The sequence below is a fragment of the Staurois parvus genome, unplaced genomic scaffold (genome assembly GCF_062004578.1).
Source record: "Staurois parvus isolate SC_StPar_1 unplaced genomic scaffold, SC_StPar_1.0 ptg000081l, whole genome shotgun sequence".
NCBI classification, from domain to species: Eukaryota; Metazoa; Chordata; class Amphibia; order Anura; family Ranidae; genus Staurois; species Staurois parvus.
In genome coordinates, this window is record NW_028317877.1 from 11,055,197 (window position 1) to 11,079,584 (window position 24,388).

The 24,388-nt window shown below is 45.4% G+C and overlaps 1 protein-coding gene across 1 annotated transcript; it reads right to left on the reverse strand.

The window, feature by feature from the left end:
* Positions 1–716: 716 nt before the first annotated feature.
* Positions 717–7,603, reverse strand: LOC149468683 (uncharacterized). The gene is made up of 7 exons (XM_089669824.1): positions 7,033–7,603; positions 6,834–6,917; positions 6,682–6,747; positions 3,883–3,935; positions 3,722–3,787; positions 2,876–3,290; positions 717–727 (listed from the first exon to the last, which is right to left on the reverse strand). Exons 1-7 carry the CDS (start codon positions 7,601–7,603, stop codon positions 717–719), a joined length of 1,266 nt encoding a protein of 421 aa, XP_089525950.1.
* Positions 7,604–24,388: the final 16,785 nt, after the last annotated feature.

Below are 24,388 nucleotides of genomic sequence, written 5' to 3' on the forward strand. Positions count from 1 at the left end.
TGCTTACCTTGAATTTTTGTTAATGTCCAAACAAAGTCTGGCAAGTCCAGCTTTAGGATTGCATGTTTCAAAGAGGTAAACCAGCTCCTTCAATCCTAAACTCGGATATATAAAGATTGCAGTTGACTGCTTGCTGTCTGCAGCTACTCCCAATCTTAGTTCGCTGCCGTTTGTGAAATGCCGCAAGAGTTTACACAGAACACTCCATGCACGTTACATTGTTTACATTTGGAGTAGCTCTTCAGTCCATTCAGGGACTTCAAGGTAGCTTGGTGGAGTGTAGTTGTGAAGACTGGCAAAAGGGGAGGTGCAACCAAGTAGATAATGTGTGGGTTGATCCTGTGGGCAACTCTGTCAAGATGTTACTCCTCACCTCATTTGTAATTGGGATTGTCATTACACAGAAGCCACATGACTTGACAGCTGCTCTGGGAAGGACTATCAGTTATGGATGAGACCACTTACATGCAATGTCCCGCAGCAAAGAAGAGGGACAAATGGACTTTCTGCTCAACACACACCACGTGGATCCAATTTGTTGCTAATTCACATATCAGTGTTTTGTCAACAGGAGGTGGGAAGGGAATGAAGTGAGGAACAAGTGTCAACTGGGCACATAAATTCCATAGGCACACACATCTAGAATCAGGCAGCGTAAGATCCTATGCTCCCAAACCAATTCCGAGGCTAGATGTAACACGGTGTGTAAAGCAAACTTAGTCTGGGTCTAGTAAGTCAAGCAGAATGATAGTCCAAAGAACAAAAGTCCTTTTTCTTATTCTCACAACTTTTAGGTGTCTCTAGCTTTCCTTGGCAGGCTTAATGTTTGTAAGTCGTGGCCTGGTTTTGCACGTGGTGGCCTGGCTATTGACACACTTCTTCTATAGTGTGTGTCAATGTAGTAGCCCAGGGAACGTATTTGGACAGCAGTGTCAGTCTCTAGGGGAGGCAAGTGTTTGATGCAGGAGTCTTCTTTAAAATCAGCATCCCATAAAGAGCAAAGCTAGACAACAATTTGCAAGCAAGCTGCAATAATTTTCTGCCCCATTTTTGTGAAAGTTAGCCTTGCCCACAGAGTCCACTGAGAATCCTTGGCTCAATTGGGTCAGCCAAATTGAGAGCAGACAATGCCCAACTGCTACATGTGGCAGAGAACTTGTTTGATGTGGAACATCTAGAACTCTGACACACCACCAGGTCAAAACAGCAGAAAGGCCAAAGAGTATAACCACCAATTCCTTGGGAAGTGTCAACTTTGAATGTTATTTAGTATGTGCTGTTTTTTTGGAGTGTTAACTGTAGCAATTGTGCCCACAGAGAGGCACGTGCTCATCCATTTTGCTCCAAACCCCTCCATATTGTCTCTCTCTCCCAAATCCGATTCCTCTGATATCCCCCCCCCCCTCTCTCTGTTGAGTGACATGTGGTCTGGATGATGACAGAGATCCCAGGCAGCAAACTCATTCCAAGGAATCGTAAAACAGACTTACATTTTCCAAATCCAGTTTTACATATAATTTTATGTCTCTAGGAAATAATTACACAAACATGGAGCACATATTGGGATGGCTCACTTTAAGACAAGTTGCCTGGTATATTACACACCCTAGCTGTCATATACAGGAGAGCAAAAAATGATATCTCCTTAAGCATCCAAGCCGGTATCTCATATGTAGACGTTTAGCAGAAGATTGTGCATATTAATCTACTCGTGGATAGAATGTTCTATGTATCCTGGCTAAGTTATGAACCAGAATATAATCAATGAGTGAATTTTGGTCATAGATTGGGTCTCCACCTGACACCCACACAAATGAGGCAATTGGCTCTCTGCTTCAGGGAGACACCCTGCTGAGTTCCTAGATAAAGGCTGTGATGCTTGACATTAAGCCAAGCTGACTTGAGAAAAAATGGTAGAATCTCGCTTTTAACATAGGAACGAACTTTGGGAAATAAGCCCCTTTTGGCAGTGAAACATGATCTGCTTAACCCAAAGGCAAGTACTTTATCCCTGTAAACTTCTGTTCTCTTTGTTCTATCCATTCATCTGCTACATCATTTTCTGAAAATATTTCTTACACCCTCCTGACCTTTTAGTTATAAAGCTTACTATCTGGAAGTGTTGAACTGTTTTTTAAAGCTCTTTAATGCAAAATAAGCACCCCTGTCTCTGAAGAGCGCTATTGTGTGTTTTAAATTTCAGTATAATCGCTGCCTGTGTTGACAGTGGTATACCAATGCTTATGCAACCATCATAGTGGTATTGCTGATATTGCCAAGTTGCCTCTTTCTCTGTGCAAAAAGGAGGTGTTGGCAGTGTGAAGGGTTAATTGCGTCATTAACCTGACCCAGTAACAATTGCTCCCAGGCTGGCGGAACATAGAGTGTGGTCCATTAGCTGGGAAAGGTTTGTGCAGGGTGCAGCATTGTTACGCACTTGACAGCGCTGTTTTAGATTGGCTAGTCCTTTGGTCACCAGTTTGTTGAGAAGGGCTGGGGTCTGATGATGCAATCAACATTAACTATTTTGAATTACTGGCCGCAACACTAAACCTAAAACACCTGTGTTGGATTTCCTACATGACCAACTCAACATTAGCCCAAACACATTTGACAATATGCAAGACACGTTCAGCCACTTTGAAGAAAAGAACATTTATTTGAATATAGGCAGGGGGGAGGGAAGGTCATGGTCGGGCGCCTCGGCCTCCTCGGCCTCCTCGGCCTCCTCGGGCGCCTCGGCCTCCTCGGCCTCCTCGGGCGCCTCGGCCTCCTCGGATGGTTCCTGCTGCTGCTGCGGGGGGAGGGGTATGAGGGGGGGGAGGGGTATGAGGGTGGGAGGGGGGGGTAGGAGGGCGGGAGGGGGTATGAGGGCGGGGGGGTGACTCCTGAACAGGCACCTCAATATGTAGTTCCCCTGCTGCTTCCCCACCACTTCCAGCAGGGGAACTGTGTAGCACCATTGGCATTGACTCCAAACGACTACACAAGGGTTGTGAGCCGCTGGTTGATGGTGCATTTTGATCAGGCCCTGCTTGACAGAAGGCTCGGATGTCATGCAGCAGGCGATTGTTTTGCTGCATGATTGCAGTCTGAGCCTCAACTGCAGTGGCAATTCGAAGCAGGGTTGAGTGTTGGAGCTGCAGTATATGTTCAAAATCAGGAGGGGGACTGTAATTCCTCCTTTGCTCCAATAATCTCTCCAGATTGGACACCAGCCTTTCACCAAGCACAAGAAGGGGGCTGTGTTCAGGTGGATGAGGTGCCAATCCAGCTGAATCCAATGTTGGCTGCAAGAAGAAACAAACAACAAAAGTATTCAAAGAGTGTTTTAACACACAGCACAAGCATACAGTAGGACAGGGGGCTTATCCGACAACAAACACTAGCTCATGTTCTTGTCCCACCCCTAGGACCAGGTATTGGTAAATGCCTTTCCCTGACATATTACACTGGATGAACATCTGGCCAAAATAAATGATTTGGCTGCTTTACCCAGACTGATACCTTCTAGGTCTGTAATGTGATTGGATTGGGATGTAGACAAGGTGCACAGCTAAAATTCCAAATTGTCACATGCATATCACTCTCTCCAGCTCATGACTAAGCAATGATCCCAAAAAAGTAAGTTACACATCACGTTGCCAAATCCTGCCCAGCCAGGAACAGTTATGCTCTGAATGGGTAACTCATTATGGATAACATCTTTAGCATCTCTCACCTGACGTTGAGGCAGCTCAGATGTCGGTGACGGACTTTGCTGAACTATTGGAGTGCCTGAACGTCCCTGCACCACAAAAACAAAAAAAGGGCATGAGATTCCACAAATACACATGCAACATGCATTTGAATTTCCCCACCCAATTACAGCAGTTCCCATACCCCAACATCGGATGCAGATTGTTCACCCACTCTGTCAGCTGGGGCATGAAGAGCTGAAAATAGATTTCAAGATGATTAGCAACAGACAGAAGTTTGACTGTATGTATGATCTGACATTTTTGTTCAAGGTTTGAGGGTTTGCTCATTATGTTTTTCACAACAGTTTATCCAGAGAGATAAGACACTGGCAGCTACAAGCCACGAGACTGTTTGGGAGTAGAAAGAGGCATGGTAAGGCTCAGGAGCAGGGGCCACGAGAATTAATGGGCACCTTTCCTGCCAAACAAGGAGGCAGATGTGGTAGGATGGCTACAATATGCCGATAAGTTACTGCAGGCTTTTAGACCTTGGCCTTCAAACATTTAATCCAAAGATATAACATTTCTTAAGGCAACATTCCAAAAAGGCTTAAATACCAACCCAAAATGCTCCAATCAAATATAAAAGGTGCCACAAAATATTTACAAAGCACAAACGCATGTAAATGCATCCCAAAGAATTGTTGATATAACCGTAGATCTGAAGAGATCAAGACCAATGCATACAAAAATCCTTGAATCACTTTTAAAACATAGGTCTCATGACAACTCCATGTGAAAAAGAAAATTATTATCTCATGTGCCAGTCTAAAAATATCCAATAAGATTAAACAGCCTTTCAAGACAATTTGAAGCTCTTTGAGCTACAAATGGCGGGACTACTCAGTATTAAACCATACGGACTAAGATTGAAATGCCATTCAAGTCCATGTGTGCAGAAAGGAAGGCATCCCAGCAGTGTTGCCAATATAGTCTATTTGTCAATGAACAATAGATTAGTCTTTATGATGCCTTTTGGGTTTAAGGTGACTTAAAAGCAGAGGATCTGGGTGGATAGGTCTGGCAAAGGAATAGATCTTCCTGCTAGTAATCTGATGTGCCAAGCTCAAGCAGTCTAATTATTGGCCTCATGTTTACATGAGAGGCCAAAAACATTATTTCATTTACTTTGTTTTGGGGGGGGGGTAAGACAGTAAACATATTTGCCCCTGGAGATTCCTTATTCGTGACTTGGAAAATGAGCAATTGTGTGTGCTTTTAATTGTGATCTGGCTGTGTTTTTTGGCTTGGGGAAGATGGCTCCAAAAATACTCAGTATTGGTATGTCTTTGATTTTGCCTCTGCATTTTGAGCTATGGTAAAATGGACGCCATCACTTTAAGCTTTACAATTGGGTGAGTAGCTACATTTCTAGATGTTGACCTCTAAAGTTTTACTGGGCTTATGTCCCAGATGACATGATGAAACAAGTCAGGAGAGGGGCCCACTAGATATTACTGGCAGACGTGTCAGCACAGATATTTTTAAACCACTTGCCTACTGGCCAGTTAAAATTCCTTCCTGGGCTGGACAACCTTCACCTTTCAATGCTGTTACACTTTGAATGACAATTGTGGTCAGGCAACACTGTACTCATCTGACATTGTTTTCAGACAAATAGTGGTTGTTTTGGGGGATATTTAATGGCTACTGTGTGTTTGTTTGGTTTTCGTAAAAATACATAACCACCTAAGAATGTGGAAAACTATGTTTCTCTTGTTTTCTCTTATCAAATTCTTCAAACAGGTAAGTTTTCTACTTCACTGAGCTGTTGATGAGACTAAATGGTGAGGTGGCACTGATCTGCACCAATGATGGCCACTGATAGGCGGCACTGACTGGTGGTAAGGCTGTGCATGGATCATCATGGCAATGTAAATCAGTGCCCTGATGATCATTGGTGAGAAATCCACTACAAATTGTCAGTTGTTTGCAGTACATTCTTCACATTGACAGCGTGAGGAAGGTGCAGGCAATAACTGGCAATTGCATTGAGCATTGATCTGCCATGATCAAATGGTAAAGGCCACAGAAGTTGGCAGGTGTGAGCCCCCAGGGGCATGCAGGTGGGCGTCATTTGATTACCTCCCTGGACTGTAGGCCAATGACAACTACAGTGCAGGTGACAGGTGTTTAAACACTACTCTGGAAATCAGCATCCTTAAGGTGCCCAATAAACTCATTGAATGGAAATGTATAAAAGCATGAGCTCTTTTGGTCTTTACTTTGTCCATGTATTTGCCTGGAGACCTGCAGCTTTAAAATGCTACTTACTGATTACAATGGAATTTGAGAGATGTTGCCAGTTCTGCCAACCATAGTGTTGGCCAAAGTGTGTTTTACCTTCCCTTTGTGTGGGCAAAAACCTGAAGTTGAGTGGCACAATTGGGAAGTGATGGGTCCCTGTAGTGGAGCACATCATTTCCTGTATATTGAGCAGGCATGATATATGCACACCAAACACATTGGATATTCTGGGACTGTCAGAGTTGAGCATTTTGACATTGGTCAGATTACGTGTATGTGTTTACATGTGTGGAATGTGTTTGTGCCTGGGCGAATTTCTGAAGTTATGAGGGCGAGTCTGATTTGGAACGCTCAGGAGATGTCAGCTAATTAGTGATGTTTGGAACTTTAGTACTCTGTTTGTTCCCACATTTGGTTTTGTGGCGTTACCTGCTTGTATTGGTCTGGGGAAACTGGGCCCACAACATGTGGCAGGGATGAGACACATTTCTGTGTGGCAACATTTTTTCACATTGATTTTTCTACGGTTTTGAGTGCAGTACAGTGAGGAGGCCCAAAGACATACAGTGTGTTGTGGAGATATATTTGTGTTCACACAGAGTTTAGCATTGGTTTGTTCTGCATTCCTAAGAGGATGCTCATTGGCTCATCCTGAGTGATTATGATTGTTCTAGGCAAGCACATTAATACATACCCAGACCTTCCTCCTGGTCTGACTGCAGTGGGTGGAGCCTCTCCTCCTCCTCCTGCTGATGTTGTGCTGTGAATAGGACATTGACATGTAAGATGTTTGATGTTTTAGCAGCTTGTTCAACATTACGGGGTGCATTCCCAATGAGTACTTACCAGGAGTGAACACCTCTGGATCAGCGTATGCGTGATCCGAGTCGTCTGAGGGGCTAGCAGGGGCAGCACCTGGCTCGGGACGGGCTACAACACAAGACAAAATGAACAACAAATGTAAAGCTACACTATTTCACACACTTTGCTTTTCAATAAGATAACACAACTTTATAGACAATATGGACATGTGTAGTGTACTTACCACTCTGCAAGTCATCAGTGTCTACACGAGCCGTCACCCCAAAAATCGTGGACATGCTGATGACTGGGAGAAGTCGTTGTTCGTCCCGAGACAGGCGCTCATAATACGCGGGATCCACACCTTCGTGGGTGACATGCCCCTGCTTAGCCCACTCAGCCAACTTTGACTTCAAACGACGTCTCAGATCACGCATACGCTTCTTGATGTTCGGGAGGGTCCGGCGTACCGTCCCCACTGCATTCACAACCACCGCAATCTCCTCCCACAGATGGTCCTTGGCCGCCTGACCACTGCGGGAGGAGCTGGACCCCAGAATACCTTCTTGCCTATCCATAAAGGCATTTACCAGGGCCCAGTTCTCTCTGCAGGAGAAGGGTGGAAACCTGGCATCAGTAGGGGCCTGAGGCCGGGCCTGGCCCCAGCCCCATCTGCCTCCCCTTGATGTCCCTTCACCAGGACTAGAAGGGGAGGCAGCAGCCGCAGCTTCCACCTCTTCTCGGAGGGAAGCCTGGCTCCTTCTGCCACCAGCTTGGCGCCCCCTCACACCAGAGCCAGACCCCCGGCCCTCCATGCCCCCCCTGCCAAATGGCCCAGGGGAAGGCTCAGTGCCCTGATGGACACCACGGCCCCCCCTGGGTCCACGGCCTCTTCCTCCCACCATGGGAGGACAGGTGGGCAGGGGGTCTGGCTGGGTGCTGTTTGCAGCAGCAGCAGGAATTTATCCAACCAGAAGATATCTGAAACACAAAAAGTGACATAAGGGCAAGGGTTAGGTGTCTGGCCTCCAAAGACAGCACATGCCCTGGGGGAAGGACCACACTTACCAATATAAAAGGCCGACTGCCTGGGGGTGGGGGTGGGGGTGATGCGTCAGCAAACTGCAAAGGGAGAAAAAAGACAGGAGGGCCAAAATCACGCTTCCGCTCTACAAACACAGCACATGCCCTAGTGGGGACCACACTTACCAGAATAACTTTGCCCCTGCCTGGGGGTGGGGGATACGTCAGCAAACTGCAAAGGGAGAAAAAAGACAGGAGGGCCAAAGTCACGCTTCCGCTCTACAAACACAGCACATGCCCTAGTGGGGACCACACTTACCAGAATAACTTTGCCCCTGCCTGGGGGTGGGGGATACGTCAGCAAACTGCAAAGGGAGAAAAAAGACAGGAGGGCCAAAGTCACGCTTCCGCTCTACAAACACAGCACATGCCCTAGTGGGGACCACACTTACCAGAATAACTTTGCCCCTGCCTGGGGGTGGGGGATACGTCAGCAAACTGCAAAGGGAGAAAAAAGACAGGAGGGCCAAAGTCACGCTTCCGCTCTCCAAACAAACACAGCACATGCCCTAGTGGGGACCACACTTACCAGAATAACTTTGCCCCTGCCTGGGGGTGGGGGATACGTCAGCAAACTGCAAAGGGAGAAAAAAGACAGGAGGGCCAAAGTCACGCTTCCGCTCTCCAAACACAGCACATGCCCTAGTGGGGACCACACTTACCAGAATAAACTTTGCCCCTGCCTGGGGGTGGGGGATACGTCAGCAAACTGCAAAGGGTGAAAAAAGACAGGAGGGCCAAAGTCACGCTTCCGCTCTACAAACACAGCACATGCCCTAGTGGGGACCACACTTACCAGAATAACTTTGCCCCTGCCTGGGGGTGGGGGATACGTCAGCAAACTGCAAAGGGAGAAAAAAGACAGGAGGGCCAAAGTCACGCTTCCGCTCTCCAAACACAGCACATGCCCTAGTGGGGACCACACTTACCAGAATAAACTTTGCCCCTGCCTGGGGGTGGGGGATACGTCAGCAAACTGCAAAGGGAGAAAAAAGACAGGAGGGCCAAAGTCACGCTTCCGCTCTACAAACACAGCACATGCCCTAGTGGGGACCACACTTACCAGAATAACTTTGCCCCTGCCTGGGGGTGGGGGATACGTCAGCAAACTGCAAAGGGAGAAAAAAGACAGGAGGGCCAAAGTCACGCTTCCGCTCTCCAAACACAGCACATGCCCTAGTGGGGACCACACTTACCAGAATAACTTTGCCCCTGCCTGGGGGTGGGGGATACGTCAGCAAACTGCAAAGGGAGAAAAAAGACAGGAGGGCCAAAGTCACGCTTCCGCTCTCCAAACAAACACAGCACATGCCCTAGTGGGGACCACACTTACCAGAATAACTTTGCCCCTGCCTGGGGGTGGGGGATACGTCAGCAAACTGCAAAGGGAGAAAAAAGACAGGAGGGCCAAAGTCACGCTTCCGCTCTCCAAACAAACACAGCACATGCCCTAGTGGGGACCACACTTACCAGAATAACTTTGCCCCTGCCTGGGGGTGGGGGATACTTCAGCAAACTGCAAAGGGAGAAAAAAGACAGGAGGGCCAAAGTCACGCTTCCGCTCTCCAAACACAGCACATGCCCTAGTGGGGACCACACTTACCAGAATAACTTTGCCCCTGCCTGGGGGTGGGGGATACGTCAGCAAACTGCAAAGGGAGAAAAAAGACAGGAGGGCCAAAGTCACGCTTCCGCTCTACAAACACAGCACATGCCCTAGTGGGGACCACACTTACCAGAATAACTTTGCCCCTGCCTGGGGGTGGGGGATACGTCAGCAAACTGCAAAGGGAGAAAAAAGACAGGAGGGCCAAAGTCACGCTTCCGCTCTACAAACACAGCACATGCCCTAGTGGGGACCACACTTACCAGAATAACTTTGCCCCTGCCTGGGGGTGGGGGATACGTCAGCAAACTGCAAAGGGAGAAAAAAGACAGGAGGGCCAAAGTCACGCTTCCGCTCTCCAAACACAGCACATGCCCTAGTGGGGACCACACTTACCAGAATAAACTTTGCCCCTGCCTGGGGGTGGGGGATACTTCAGCAAACTGCAAAGGGAGAAAAAAGACAGGAGGGCCAAAGTCACGCTTCCGCTCTACAAACACAGCACATGCCCTAGTGGGGACCACACTTACCAGAATAACTTTGCCCCTGCCTGGGGGTGGGGGATACGTCAGCAAACTGCAAAGGGAGAAAAAAGACAGGAGGGCCAAAGTCACGCTTCCGCTCTACAAACACAGCACATGCCCTAGTGGGGACCACACTTACCAGAATAACTTTGCCCCTGCCTGGGGGTGGGGGATACGTCAGCAAACTGCAAAGGGAGAAAAAAGACAGGAGGGCCAAAGTCACGCTTCCGCTCTCCAAACACAGCACATGCCCTAGTGGGGACCACACTTACCAGAATAAACTTTGCCCCTGCCTGGGGGTGGGGGATACGTCAGCAAACTGCAAAGGGAGAAAAAAGACAGGAGGGCCAAAGTCACGCTTCCGCTCTACAAACACAGCACATGCCCTAGTGGGGACCACACTTACCAGAATAAACTTTGCCCCTGCCTGGGGGTGGGGGATACGTCAGCAAACTGCAAAGGGAGAAAAAAGACAGGAGGGCCAAAGTCACGCTTCCGCTCTACAAACACAGCACATGCCCTAGTGGGGACCACACTTACCAGAATAACTTTGCCCCTGCCTGGGGGTGGGGGATACTTCAGCAAACTGCAAAGGGAGAAAAAAGACAGGAGGGCCAAAGTCACGCTTCCGCTCTACAAACACAGCACATGCCCTAGTGGGGACCACACTTACCAGAATAACTTTGCCCCTGCCTGGGGGTGGGGGATACGTCAGCAAACTGCAAAGGGAGAAAAAAGACAGGAGGGCCAAAGTCACGCTTCCGCTCTCCAAACACAGCACATGCCCTAGTGGGGACCACACTTACCAGAATAACTTTGCCCCTGCCTGGGGGTGGGGGATACTTCAGCAAACTGCAAAGGGAGAAAAAAGACAGGAGGGCCAAAGTCACGCTTCCGCTCTACAAACACAGCACATGCCCTAGTGGGGACCACACTTACCAGAATAACTTTGCCCCTGCCTGGGGGTGGGGGATACGTCAGCAAACTGCAAAGGGAGAAAAAAGACAGGAGGGCCAAAGTCACGCTTCCGCTCTCCAAACACAGCACATGCCCTAGTGGGGACCACACTTACCAGAATAACTTTGCCCCTGCCTGGGGGTGGGGGATACGTCAGCAAACTGCAAAGGGAGAAAAAAGACAGGAGGGCCAAAGTCACGCTTCCGCTCTACAAACACAGCACATGCCCTAGTGGGGACCACACTTACCAGAATAAACTTTGCCCCTGCCTGGGGGTGGGGGATACGTCAGCAAACTGCAAAGGGAGAAAAAAGACAGGAGGGCCAAAGTCACGCTTCCGCTCTACAAACACAGCACATGCCCTAGTGGGGACCACACTTACCAGAATAACTTTGCCCCTGCCTGGGGGTGGGGGATACGTCAGCAAACTGCAAAGGGAGAAAAAAGACAGGAGGGCCAAAGTCACGCTTCCGCTCTACAAACACAGCACATGCCCTAGTGGGGACCACACTTACCAGAATAACTTTGCCCCTGCCTGGGGGTGGGGGATACGTCAGCAAACTGCAAAGGGAGAAAAAAAGACAGGAGGGCCAAAGTCACGCTTCCGCTCTCCAAACAAACACAGCACATGCCCTAGTGGGGACCACACTTACCAACTCACGATTTTTTTGGGAAGTGTCCAGTATCTTGAGAGAAAGGTCATACATTAAGAGCAAAAGTCTTTCCAAAAATGAAATTTTTGGCCAGGCAAACAACACATTATAAGATGAGTAAATGCTTTGGGCACTGGCACATTAAAGGTGCTACAAACAGCTGAAAATGAGCTAAAGTGCATATACTTTTCCAAAAATGTGTAAATTAAGTAGAGAAGGATACATTTGCTTTCACATAATAATTGTCTAGCATATTTGTAGCTGTTTCTATTGAGAAATATCAGTAACATCATACTTTTAAATAACATTGTAAGCTTACCTTATGAAAGCTTGTATAGCACATCTGCTGCATGAGAAACCTGACTTTCCACAAGCTCTCATTTATAGTCGTGTGTCGGTGACGCATATTCGTGCGTCGGTGACGCACATGCGTGCGCGCCATTTCCACGTGCGCATAAATAGGCGCTAAATCTGCCGTCTGTGGGTTAGAGATGGCGGGTATCAGTTGGCAGGAGAGGCTTAATGAGTTGGATGAGGCGTGTGATGAGTGTATCAATGTGGCAGTAGAGGTTTTCAACCAACTTTTTTCTGCTGCTGCTGCTGCTGCTGCTGCACAGCAGGAAACTATGCCACAGGCTTTGGTGCCCTTGCACCAACCAAGGCTTTTTTTTCAAAGAGCAAATTTTGAGAATATGCGAGACTCTGATATCCGGTGTTTGTTCCGTTTAGGACGAGAATCAATTCTGCACCTCTATGACCTCATAGAGGAAAAGATTGTGCCGACCACAAGGCGCAGTCATGCTGTACCTGGGATGGTCAAATTGCTGGCGACCCTCTACATTTTGGGTCGGGGCAGCTTCCAAACCACCTCTGGACTTGTGGTTGGATTGAGTCAGCCAACCGTGTCCAGGGTTTTTATGCAGGTCATAAATGCCATTCTTGACCTGGCGCCACAATTTATTCACTGGCCACGAAATGAAGAAGAGTGGAATGGCGTGAAGGTGGATTTCTACTGTCGGGCACAAATGCCACGAGTCCTGGGTGCGATAGATTGTACCCATGTTGCAATACGAGCACCCAAGACAGAAGAAAGAGATTATCGCAACCGCAAGCAGTACCATTCCCTCAACGTACAACTGGTTTGTGACTCCAGACAGCGGATTATGAGTGTGAACTCAGGTTTTCCAGGGTCGTGCCATGATGCTTTCATCCTCCAGCGATCGGGTGTATTCCGAAAATTCGAAAGTGGCCAAATGCCAGATGGCTGGCTTCTTGGCAAGTTATTGTGTGTGTTTGTGGCTACACGTGAACTATAATATTGCATGCATGTTACCATAGCTGATATAGGCCCAGACCCTGCAGTTTGGAGGCCACTATGCTTGCCAATCATAGCAATAACATGATCGTAAAGCTAACCTTTGCACACATACATATAGCTCTTTCTTTAGCCCCACTGAGAACTGTGCTGGGAACACCCTCTCAGCCCATCCAAAGATTCAACTTGCGCCATATAGATGTGGACTCTAGGCCCTGAACCAAAAACAAGGGCATACATATATGCACCAATCAGCAGATAATGTGAGAAAGACATAAGTAAGGTCCATGTATTCCAACACTGACTTCATGCTCTAAAGTACTTTGACATTCACATTGTACAAAATGTGGTCACTGTACAATGTAGACAGGCTATCAATTGTGTCTAGGTAGGAACCAACCTTAGAAATGATGTACGGTTTGAACGTCTATATAATGTATTACCATACTAATGCAATGACTTGACCACATTTGTTCTTTTTTTTGCAGGGGATGCCGGCTATCCGCAGCTGACGTGGCTGATGGCTCCAGTCAGGTACCCCCAGAGCCTGGCCCAGAAACACTACAACAAGGCTCAGGCCAAAACCAGAGCCATCATCGAGCAGACCATAGGTCTGCTCAAATCACGTTTCTTGTGTTTGGCCAGGCCTGGGGGGGAGTTATTATACACTCCTCAAAAGTCTGCCAGGATCATCCTCGCCTGTTGCCTCCTACACAACATCTGCCAGGCGAGGAATGATTCCTGGGAGACTTCTGAGGAGAGGGAGCCGGAAGTCCGTCAGTTGCGCGTGTCCAGAAGCTCCAATACAGCTGATGGGATGGCCACGCGAGCTGATCTGATCACCCACTACTTCACATGTACGTATTCTACCATAGGTAGATTAAATTTGTTGCAGTTGCAGTCAATTGGGTCCTTGTTTTGGTCTTGTATAATCGTTATCTTAAATTAAGTTATATCTTTTCAATCCATTGAATTGGCTAGTATATCTGAGGTGGGAAAATATTAGTCTTAGTAACAGACTACAATATTACCAAGAATGATCCACACAAGGATGGCCAAGTACAGGTCTTATTTATTGAACAAGAAAGTAAAAGTTTGACAGAGCATATGGAAATTGGAGAGCAAAGATTAGACCTAATGTAAGTTCGTCCTCCAAGTTAAAGGTTTTCCATTTGATTTGTTCAACAAAGCAGATATCAATAAGGTAGCTGCTGACTTGTCATATACAGACACTCAACGCTCCCTCCATCCAGCAGGGTACTCACCATGACTGTTTTTATCAGCCATCGTCTCGCCCTGGCACCACCATCTTCAATGTGTGCCCTTGTCTGTGACAGCTTTTGGCTTCCTAAGCAGGTGCCCACTACACATGCTTGAGTAGCGCTGCACTTTGGGAATGGTCCCGTAGTCTTCAGGGACCAGACACCTCCAAGAAAACAATGGAGGGGGTAGTAGGGCAATTTACAATTGCAGCGCAAGCAGGAGCAGGTACCTGTCCCATTCAAAGACTCTATACACAAACATGACAATCCTTAACCAGGAGCGGGAGACATGCATTAAAGTTGACATTCCCCTTTTGGGTGGAGCTCAGCTTGAAGTGTCTTTTCTATCACTGGCTCAAAAATGGTATGAGGGGACAAATCTGCCAATGAGATTTATACTACTCGAAAGCCAACACCCATTCAATGCTTGTGAACTGTTGTTCTCTGGCCATGAATTTTAAATTTTGTAAATTAGAAGGGGGCATTACTTTCAAACCCCAGGACGTCCTTTGCTACCGTGAACCCTACAAGAAGTAAGTGATTTGCTCCACCAGGGGGGCCCACTCTATTGGCAGGAATATTCATGTCCCAGGGCAGCATCACAGGCCACATGGGTCACACTTTTGGGTGCAGCAAATCAGCCATTTTGCACAGTCACACCACTCGTGTCTGTGCTCCGGCTTTGTGCCCTCCCTAAATCACAGGGGTGACCTATGCAAGAACATCCTTTGTGAGATGACTTACCATTAGTGACCTCTTGTAGCAAACACCCTGCTGTATCAACTGATTTGCTTGTTGCCTTGCAACAGCCGTAAATGGCAAATTTGCAGACTCTCCCTCCCACGGACACAGATGTTACCCACATGCCCTCCTGAGGATTTCACCCCTTCCTGACCAGGCCATTTAAAGCATTAAAGCAATGCGTTACTTGAACTGACAATTGTGTGGTCATGCAACGCTGGCCCGAAATGAAATGTAAAGCCTTTGTATCCCAGAATTTGAGCTTTCATTTGTAGAAATTTTGTGACCTGTGTGTTTTGTAATTACTTGCGCTAGATCACCCAAGCCATTCACTTTTGTGACTCAAGCAATCTCTCTCCCTTTTTGAGATTAAACATGTCCATTTCTGTAGTGCCAAATGTATTCTGCTCCATGTCTTTGCTGCCTAAAATCACAATACATGTACCTTTTTTTGCTGCTGTGAATGTTCGAGTGTCTACAAATGGCAGACTATATCCTGTTTTAATGGGGTTATTTGTATTAGTAATGGTGGGGAGCAGTAATTTATAGCGGGACTGTGGCAGACATTCTTGCCACTGGGGGGAATTAACTTGCTGTCCCTGACATCCCCAGTGACACTAAAACAGTGATCACTGCTGACCAAAAAGCACTGGCACTGTACTAATGGCACTGGACAGGAAGGGGTTAACATGTGGGGTGAGATAAGGGTTACCTGTGTGCTGTTTCTGTGTGCTTCACTGTAAGGACACTGATCAGGATGGCTGTGCTGGGCATATCCATCCAAAGCAGTGTGCACAAGCTGACAGGGAGGAGAATTGTCTTGTTTACATGCAGTTATCCTCCCCATCAGAGATGCTCGGGAATCAGTGGGCACAGCCGAGTCATCAGTAGCAAGGACCCAGGGATTGACGGCCAAGGAAAAATGGCAACACGGCCAAGGTACGAGCACCCATGATGCCCTGTAGCAGGATATTGGGTAGAGGGTGGGTGCCAAGCATTGGTTGCCATTTTAGCCAGTGTGTAGTCAACATGACAAGTTGTCCGGGCCAATCAAACATTACATGAAGAAATGCTGTGACTTTGGGCAAGAGAGTGAAGAGGAAGTAGAACAGCTGGCCAGTTGGGCCTATTGTCTGTGCCACCTGTAGATTTCTGAAGGAATAAATCTCTGCTATGTATCTAAATGTGTTTATTTTTCTTTCAGCTGATTAACTGCTGGAGGGGAAGGCAGATGGCGACCCTGGGAAGCCTGTTGCAATTCACTGTCTGACGTCACAGGTGGGTTTGGAAAAGTGATCTTAACAATTGTTCCAAACTACAATAATAAACATGTAAGACTAATGCCGGCCATAGACGGGTTGACAATCAGAAAATGTTTAGAACGTTGGTGGTAACTTCGGCCCATCGAACAACCGATTTTTCTTTTTGTTTTTTTTATTTTGAAGATCAGCCAATTTTCAACCTGTCTAAGGACTGCTTTACCTGCTCTGAACAGCCGCTTGCCACATAGCAGCCAAGATCATTCATTTAGCTGCTCCCATGCCAGCATTCCTTGGCCCCTCTCTCCTGTCCATTGCTCCCCGAACAAGCACCTTGTTTTGGTGTGATCCCAAGAACACTCCTTCATGAGCCACGTAGATCAGAGAGGCAAGCTTTTCAAGCACATCATGAAATCAGGATGGGGCTCCACTTCAAGTAAGCATTAGTGTGCCTGGGGGAGGGGGGGACCTTGGGCCTTTCCAAACACAGTAGATGCTCCAAGAATGTTTCCTTGAACTCTTGAAAATGGTTAAAAAGGAAAGACACTCTAGATAGCCTGCACTGAGAATTGACTGTCATGATGACGTGTCAATGATTATTTGCTCTCATTTTTCAGGAGTGGTACTGCTTGCGGTTGAAGCTGGTAGAAATCCACCTTCACGTCCTCCACTCACCTTCACTTGTGGCCAGTGGATATTTTGTGGCCCCAGGCAAGAATTGGCATCGAGGACCTGCATGAAGACCCTGGCATGCCAGAGGTGGTTTGGAAGCAGCACAGCAATTTGACCATCCCTTTCCTCTATGTTGGTTTTAGGGTGCAGAATTGCTTCTCGTTCGTGAACGGACTGTCGCCGGATATCAGAGTCCCCATATTTTCAAGATATGTTTTAGCCATGTTGGCTTATTTCTATGTTGAGTCAATTAAAGACTATTTTTTGTTACCTTAAAGTGTCAGATCCTCTTGATTGTATTCCCGAGACATCAGATGGCCAGATAATATGCAATCTGAGGAAAAGTCAGTGCAATGTCCTCCACAAGTAGCTAAAGTCTGTCATAGGAGGACCTACCAGAACAATGCATTCATTTGGAGTGGGCCAGGCCCATACAGTACATCATGGAGGCTTGCTATGAAGGAACATTCACGTTTGGATACTTGAGCTCATGTGGTTTGTTTCCAAATATTTCTGCCCATTGCAGCGTATTGACTATTGCAGCTCAATAAAGATCAGGCATACAGAAAAGTGTACCTTGTCCATAGAATAGCCACTAGGAGGTCCTATCTGGGCACACAGATCTGGCCTATGCATAATTGTGGGAAATGCCAATTCGGTCTGCTTTATAATATGAAGTGGTTAGTTCACGCTTGCTTCAGGGGAAACTTTACCAAGAATTTTGTTAATTTTCATAGGAAAACGTGGCCGATCCCTAGATGCATTGAGGTACATAGCAGAGGTTCAAGATACTCCATAGAAGAACTTATTGTTCTTCCTAACTATACAGGTGGCACAGACACAAGCATACACCCAGGGCCACTGTTAGATATCACGGGGCCCCATACAGCATACCTGACAGGCCCCCACCACCAGAGAAAATATCCAAATTATATATATGGTAAAAATACACAACATTTTCTTCATGGACACAATCACAAACAAATTCCTGTTCAATCCAAATGATAAAACTGTACTGAGTTAATGAATCTAACGTTGTGTAATTGAGGGCTCATTCACATGGGTGCTGTGGCCTGTAGAGTGTGAATCAGTGTTTGGTTTTTGTGGCTGTCGCCATTAGCATGCAACCTATGTTACACTATGTGAATACTGCAGATCCTAATTTGACAAGCATATGGTTGCAATTGTACAGCCCTGAACAGACAGTGAGCATTCAGGGCCACTTCCCCACGCCTTCACACTTGTCAGATTAAAACCTGTGTTGATACAGCTGCTGTGTCCCCATAGTGTAACAGGTGGCTCTAGCCACAAACAACCCACTCATTCATGCTGTACAGGCCAGGGGACCTGTGTGAATGTGGCATTTTGTGTTTGTTATATTTATTTTTTCCCAAAGCCCATTGAATTCAATGGGCTGCTTAACATGTGGAAACATGCCACAATACTGCAGGCATGTTATTTTCCAAGTGTGTTGCACGTAGCCGCACAGTAGTGTGGTGCCATGCGTTTTTGTGGCTGTGAATGGGGCTGTTTTTAATAGACGTGTGTAGGTGCAATAACGTTTGATCATGGTACCTGCACACATCTACAGAGGGCATTGCATTTCTTTGCTGTGCTGGAAAATGTGTGTTCTTGCATGCGTTTCTGCACCACCAATGGTGTGAACAAGTCCTAAGGGCCGGTTCACACTATAGAAACAGTCTAGATGTGTTCCTGATGGGTTTTTTCATGCCCTTTTGGCATGCATGTTTAGTGTGTTCCAGTACATTTTGGATGCGTTTTGGACACGTTGACATTGCATTTTTGTATCCCTTCCACTTATTTTTTTCTATTTTCTTTGTATTCAATGTAGTTAGGGACATGTGCGCTTTAGTACATTCAAGGATGTTTCAATGTGTTCCAGTACAGTTCTGTGCAGAAACAATGCAGCGTGGTCAACTTTGTTTACAGCACCTGCAATGCATTGAAAATGCAAGCGCTGATGTGAACTATGACATTAACAACCATATAACCTTCTTTCTGTGCGTTTGTGATGCCGATAAAGCAACTGAAACACATGTAGTGTGAACTGGCCCTAACGGTTATTAGAGGTAAGGGAACGGGACTGACCAGGAATTGTGAATTCAATCTGACTAGTGGTGAGATACAATCAGCAATTGTATAATAATGTGAGATCTGAGCTGTAGCTGATAGAAAATGAGACACATTCACTTGATCAGTAAATAGATAGTTAAAGAGTGGGGCGGTGATCCATAGATTTGCATATGGGACAGGTGATGATGGGGTGGGGGAGGGGGTCAAGTTGTATAAGGAGACAGATTTAAAAGAGGAAAAAGTTACAATGAAATATACACGGCATGAAACTTGCACATTTCCTAATTGGCAGAAGAACAGTACGCAAGTAACATTTATCCACTTTCTAGTCATTAGGCAAAATCATAATTGATTGATCAATATTCCTGCCACAACCCAGAAGATTGAGCTCCATTTTTTTGGGATGTTGCCAAGACTGGGATTAGAACCCATGACCCAAGTGCTGTAAGTTCTGAGCTCTAACCACTAAACCACTGTGGGAGACACAGTTTGAGCTTTAATGTAGAATAGTTACATTGTTTAAAAATGATAAAGCGAGCGCTGGTCAAATGATATAGACTAGTAAAATGGTATTACACAAGATAAATATAACCACGAACAGTAGTGCATGAACTCGTGAAAGGTCATCTACCCCTGTGACAGTGTACTACACTATTAAGCACCTTTCTGGCTCCTGTGGCTGAGCTAATTCCTCCCCAGGACCATTTGGGCACCCACCCTGATGGATGGATGGAGCTGGATGACTAACCCATAGCTGCCAGCATACCGCTGCACCCCCAGATGTGCGATGTGTATAACCCATGCACATTAATACTTTTGTTCTGGTGAGTGTAGACCAGTCCCAAGGGGGGTTTACCTTTCATGAGTTCATGCACTACTGTCCGTCACGGAGAGAACACACGTGCCATTCATAGGCACTCTCTGAGTTGGTACTCTCACACCAAGGACATTCCATTATTCAGGAATAATTATATGAACTTATTTTAGCATGATTTACCAGTTTACATCATTATTGCAATTCTTTACACTTTTTGGATTTTACATGCGTTCATTATTGATCACATGCATTTATAGAGCTGCACTTGTCTTTAACATTGAATAGTTATGTGATTAAAGAGAATGAAGATATATAACTATATTGGGAAATTAGAAGTATATAAATTATTTGAGATATAAGTGTGAAAATGTTTAACATTTGAATATAGAATGTATGACATTCATTAGTAAATGCAATACTTTCCTGATCATTTTGGAGAAACAGCAAAAAAAAAAAAAATAGCAAAAGAGAATTTTCAGAATGTAATAGTACAGCTGTATTAGAATTTTCTATCAGGAAAACGCCAATGTTAATAAAGCCCGCGCTTATGCGCCATCTAGCGAATATATCCGGTATTGCACCTAAAGATGTGCCAGACGGGATACCTCATTCACTAATGGCAAAGTAGTCAGTAGACGTTCGTTAATGAGCTTGCTAGACGCTGGTCAGACGACTGATTGATTGACCGGAGTCTGCCTGAATGGTCAGTCTCTGCTATTACACTCACATCTTAGTGAATCAGGGCCAAAATGTCTTTGCACCTTCTTTACCTATTGCAGTTTCTTTTTACCAAGGAATGACAAGAGGGATAAATAATCACTTGATTTCAGCTTTAAATACAAAAGAAAATGGCTGGGAAACTTCAGTCTTCTGTAAACAGAAGTGATGTCGTCTATGTGACGTGACCAAAACGGGAAGTAGCCTTTAAACACATTTTTTCTTCATGTTTTGGAGTGTTAAGCCTTGGCGCATCCATTTTTGAGATGCCTACGCCTGTCTTGACAACCCTTCTGCCACCTTGAGCAGTTGGTAAAAGGTTTAAAAGTTCAAAGGGGCACACCCCGAAAAACTGCCAAAGATTGTTTTGCATCTTTTTACCAATTGCAGCTTCTGTTTACCAAGGAATGAAGAGAGTGACGAAATATCACTTGATTTAAGCTTTAAACAGACAAGGAACCGGCAAGGAAACAGCTATATCCTGAAAGTGGAAGTGATGTCGTCAACGTGACGTGACCAAAACGGGAAGTGGCCCTTAAACCCTTTTCGCCATGACTTTTGGTGTTTTATGCCTCTTTGCATCCATTTCTGGGCTTTTTTGATGCTGTGGTGACACCTTTTACACCCCCCGAGCAGTTTGTGAAAGGTGTAAACATTTTAAGGGGCATAGGCCCAAAAACTGACATAAAATGTCTTTGCACCTTCTTTACCTATTGCAGTTTCTTTTTACCAAGGAATGACAAGAGGGATAAATAATCACTTGATTTCAGCTTTAAATACAAAAGAAAATGGCTGGGAAACTGCAGTCTTCTGTAAACAGAAGTGATGTCGTCTATGTGACGTGACCAAAACGGAAAGTAGCCATTAAACACATTTTTTCTTGATGTTTTGGAGTGTTAAGCCTTGGCGCATCCATTTTTGAGATGCCTACGCCTGTCTTGACACCTCTTCTGCCACCTTGAGCAGTTGTTAAAAGGTTTAAAAGTTCAAAGGGGAACACCCCGAAAAACTGCCAAAGATTGTTTTGCATCTTTTTACCAATTGCAGCTTCTGTTTACCAAGGAATGAAGAGAGGGATGAAATATCACTAGATTTACGATATAAACGGACAAGAAATTGGCTAGGAAACAGCTATATCCTGAAAGTGGAAGTGATGTCGTCAACGTGACGTGACCAAAACGGGAAGTGGCCCTTAAACCCTTTTCGCCACGATGTTTTGTGTTTTATGCCTCTTTGCATCCATTTCTGGGCTTTTTTGACGCCGTGTTGACACCTTTTACACCCCCCGAGCAGTTTGTGAAAGGTGTAAATATTTTAAGGGGCACAGGCCCAAAAACTGACATAAAATGTCTTTGCACCTTCTTTACCTATTGCAGTTTCTTTTTACCAAGGAATGACAAGAGGGATAAATAATCACTTGATTTCAGCTTTAAATACAAAAGTAAATTTCTGGGAAACTTCAGTCTTCTGTAAACAGAAGTGATGTCGTCTATGTGACGTGACCAAAACGGGAAGTAGCCTTTAAGCACATTTTCTCTTGATGTTTTGGAGTGTTAAGCCTTGGCGCATCCATTTTTGAGATGCCTACGCCTGTCTTGAAACCTCTTCTGCCACCTTGAGCAGTTGGTAAAAGGTTTAAAAGTTCAAAGGGGCACACCCCAAAAAAACTGCCAAAGATTGTTTTGCATCTTTTTATCAATTGCAGCTTCTGTTTACCAAGGAATGAAGAGAGGGATGAAATATCACTTGATTTACGTTATAAACGGAGAAGAAATTGGCTAGGAAACAGCTATATATTGAAAGTGGAAGTGATGTCGTCAATGGGACGTGACCAACACAGGAAGTAGCCCTTAAGCCCTTTTTTCAGGACTTTTTGGAGTTTAAAGCCTTGTTGCATCCATTGTTGGGATTTGTGAACCCATTTTGACACCTTTTCTGCCACCTTGAGCAGTTGGTGAAAGGTTTAAAAGTTCAAAGGGGCACACCACAAAAAAAGTGGCCCAAAAAATTGTTGCATCGTTTTTCCCATTGCCGCTTTTCTTTTTACCAAGGAATCACTAGATGGATGAAGTATGATTCGATTTCAGATTTTAACGGGCAAGAAATTAGCTGGAAAACATCCATCTTCTGAAAACATGGGATGTCATCAATGTGACGTGACCGAAACAGGCAGTGGCCTTTCGACACTTTTCTCCTTGACTCTTTGCAGTTTTTAGCATCGTTGAATCCATTTTTGAGCTTTCTAAGCCCGTTTTCACACATTTTCTGCCTCCTTGAGCAGTTGGTAAAAGGTTGAAAAGCTAAAAGGGGCACACCCTGAAAAACTGCCAAAAATTGTCTTGCATTTTTTTTTTTTACTTATTGCAGCTTCATTTTACCAAGGAATAAAGAGAGTGACGAAATATCACTTGATTTAAGCTTTAAACAGACAAGGAACCGGCAAGGAAACAGCTATATCCTGAAAGTGGAAGTGATGTCGTCAACGTGACGTGACCAAAACGGAAAGTGGCCCTTAAACCCTTTTCGCCATGACTTTTGGTGTTTTATGCCTCTTTGCATCCATTTCTGGGCTTTTTTGACGCTGTGGTGACACCTTTTACACCCCCCGAGCAGTTTGTGAAAGGTGTAAACATTTTAAGGGGCACATGCCCAAAAACTGACATAAAATGTCTTTGCACCTTCTTTGCCTATTGCAGTTTCTTTTTACCAAGGAATGACAAGAGGGATAAATAATCACTTGATTTCAGCTTTAAATACAAAAGAAAATGGCTGGGAAACTGCAGTCTTCTGTAAACAGAAGTGATGTCGTCTATGTGACGTGACCAAAACGGGAAGTAGCCTTTAAACACATTTTTTCTTGATGTTTTGGAGTGTTAAGCCTTGTTGCATCCATTTTTGAGATGCCTACGCCTGTCTTGACACCTCTTCTGCCACCTTGAGCAGTTGGTAAAAGGTTTAAAAGTTCAAAAGGGCACACCCCGAAAAACTGCCAAAGATTGTTTTGCATCTTTTTACCAATTGCAGCTTTTGTTTACCAAGGAATGAAGAGAGGGATGAAATATCACTTGATTTACGCTATAAACGGTCAAGAAATTGGCTAGGAAACAGCTATAGAATGAAAGTGGAAGTGATGTCGTCAATGGGACATGACCAACACAGGAAGTAGCCCTTAAGCCCTTTTTTCAGGACTTTTTGGAGTTTATAGCCTTGTTGCATCCATTGTTGGGATTTGTGAACCCATTTTGACACCTTTTCTGCCACCTTGAGCAGTTGGTGAAAGAATTAAAAGTTCAAAGGGGCACACCGCAAAAAAAGTGGCCCAAAAAATTGTTGCATTGTTTTTCCCATTGCCGCTTTTCTTTTTACCAAGGAATCACTAGATGGATGAAGTATGATTCGATTTCAGATTTTAACGGGCAAGAAATTAGCTGGAAAACATCCATCTTCTGAAAACATGGGATGTCATCAATGTGACGTGACCGAAACAGGCAGTGGCCTTTCGACACTTTTCTCCTTGACTCTTTGCAGTTTTTAGCATCGTTGAATCCATTTTTGAGCTTTCTAAGCCCGTTTTCACACATTTTCTGCCTCCTTGAGCAGTTGGTAAAAGGTTGAAATGCTAAAAGGGGCACACCCTGAAAAACTGCCAAAAATTGTCTTGCATTTTTTTTTTTACTTATTGCAGCTTCATTTTACCAAGGAATGAAGAGAGTGTCGAAATATCACTTGATTTAAGCTTTAAACAGACAAGGAACCGGCAAGGAAACAGCTATATCCTGAAAGTGGAAGTGATGTTGTCAACGTGACGTGACCAAAACGGGAAGTGGCCCTTAAACCATTTTCACCATGACTTTTGGTGTTTTATGCCTCCTTTCATCTATTTCTGGGCTTTTTTGACGC

What these genes read in the sequence shown, in the direction of transcription:
- LOC149468683 (XM_089669824.1), bottom strand. Translation starts at nt 7,603, where the DNA reads ATGGAGGGCCGGGGGTCTGGCTCTGGTGTGAGGGGGCGCCAAGCTGGT. An exon ending in CACTGATGACTTGCAGAGTG is followed by an intron (nt 6,918 to 7,032) that starts GTAAGTACACTA and finishes CTTGTGTTGTAG; the next exon opens with CCCGTCCCGAGCCAGGTGCT. An exon ending in AATCTGCATCCGATGTTGGG is followed by an intron (nt 3,788 to 3,882) that starts GTATGGGAACTG and finishes TTTGTGGTGCAG; the next exon opens with GGACGTTCAGGCACTCCAAT.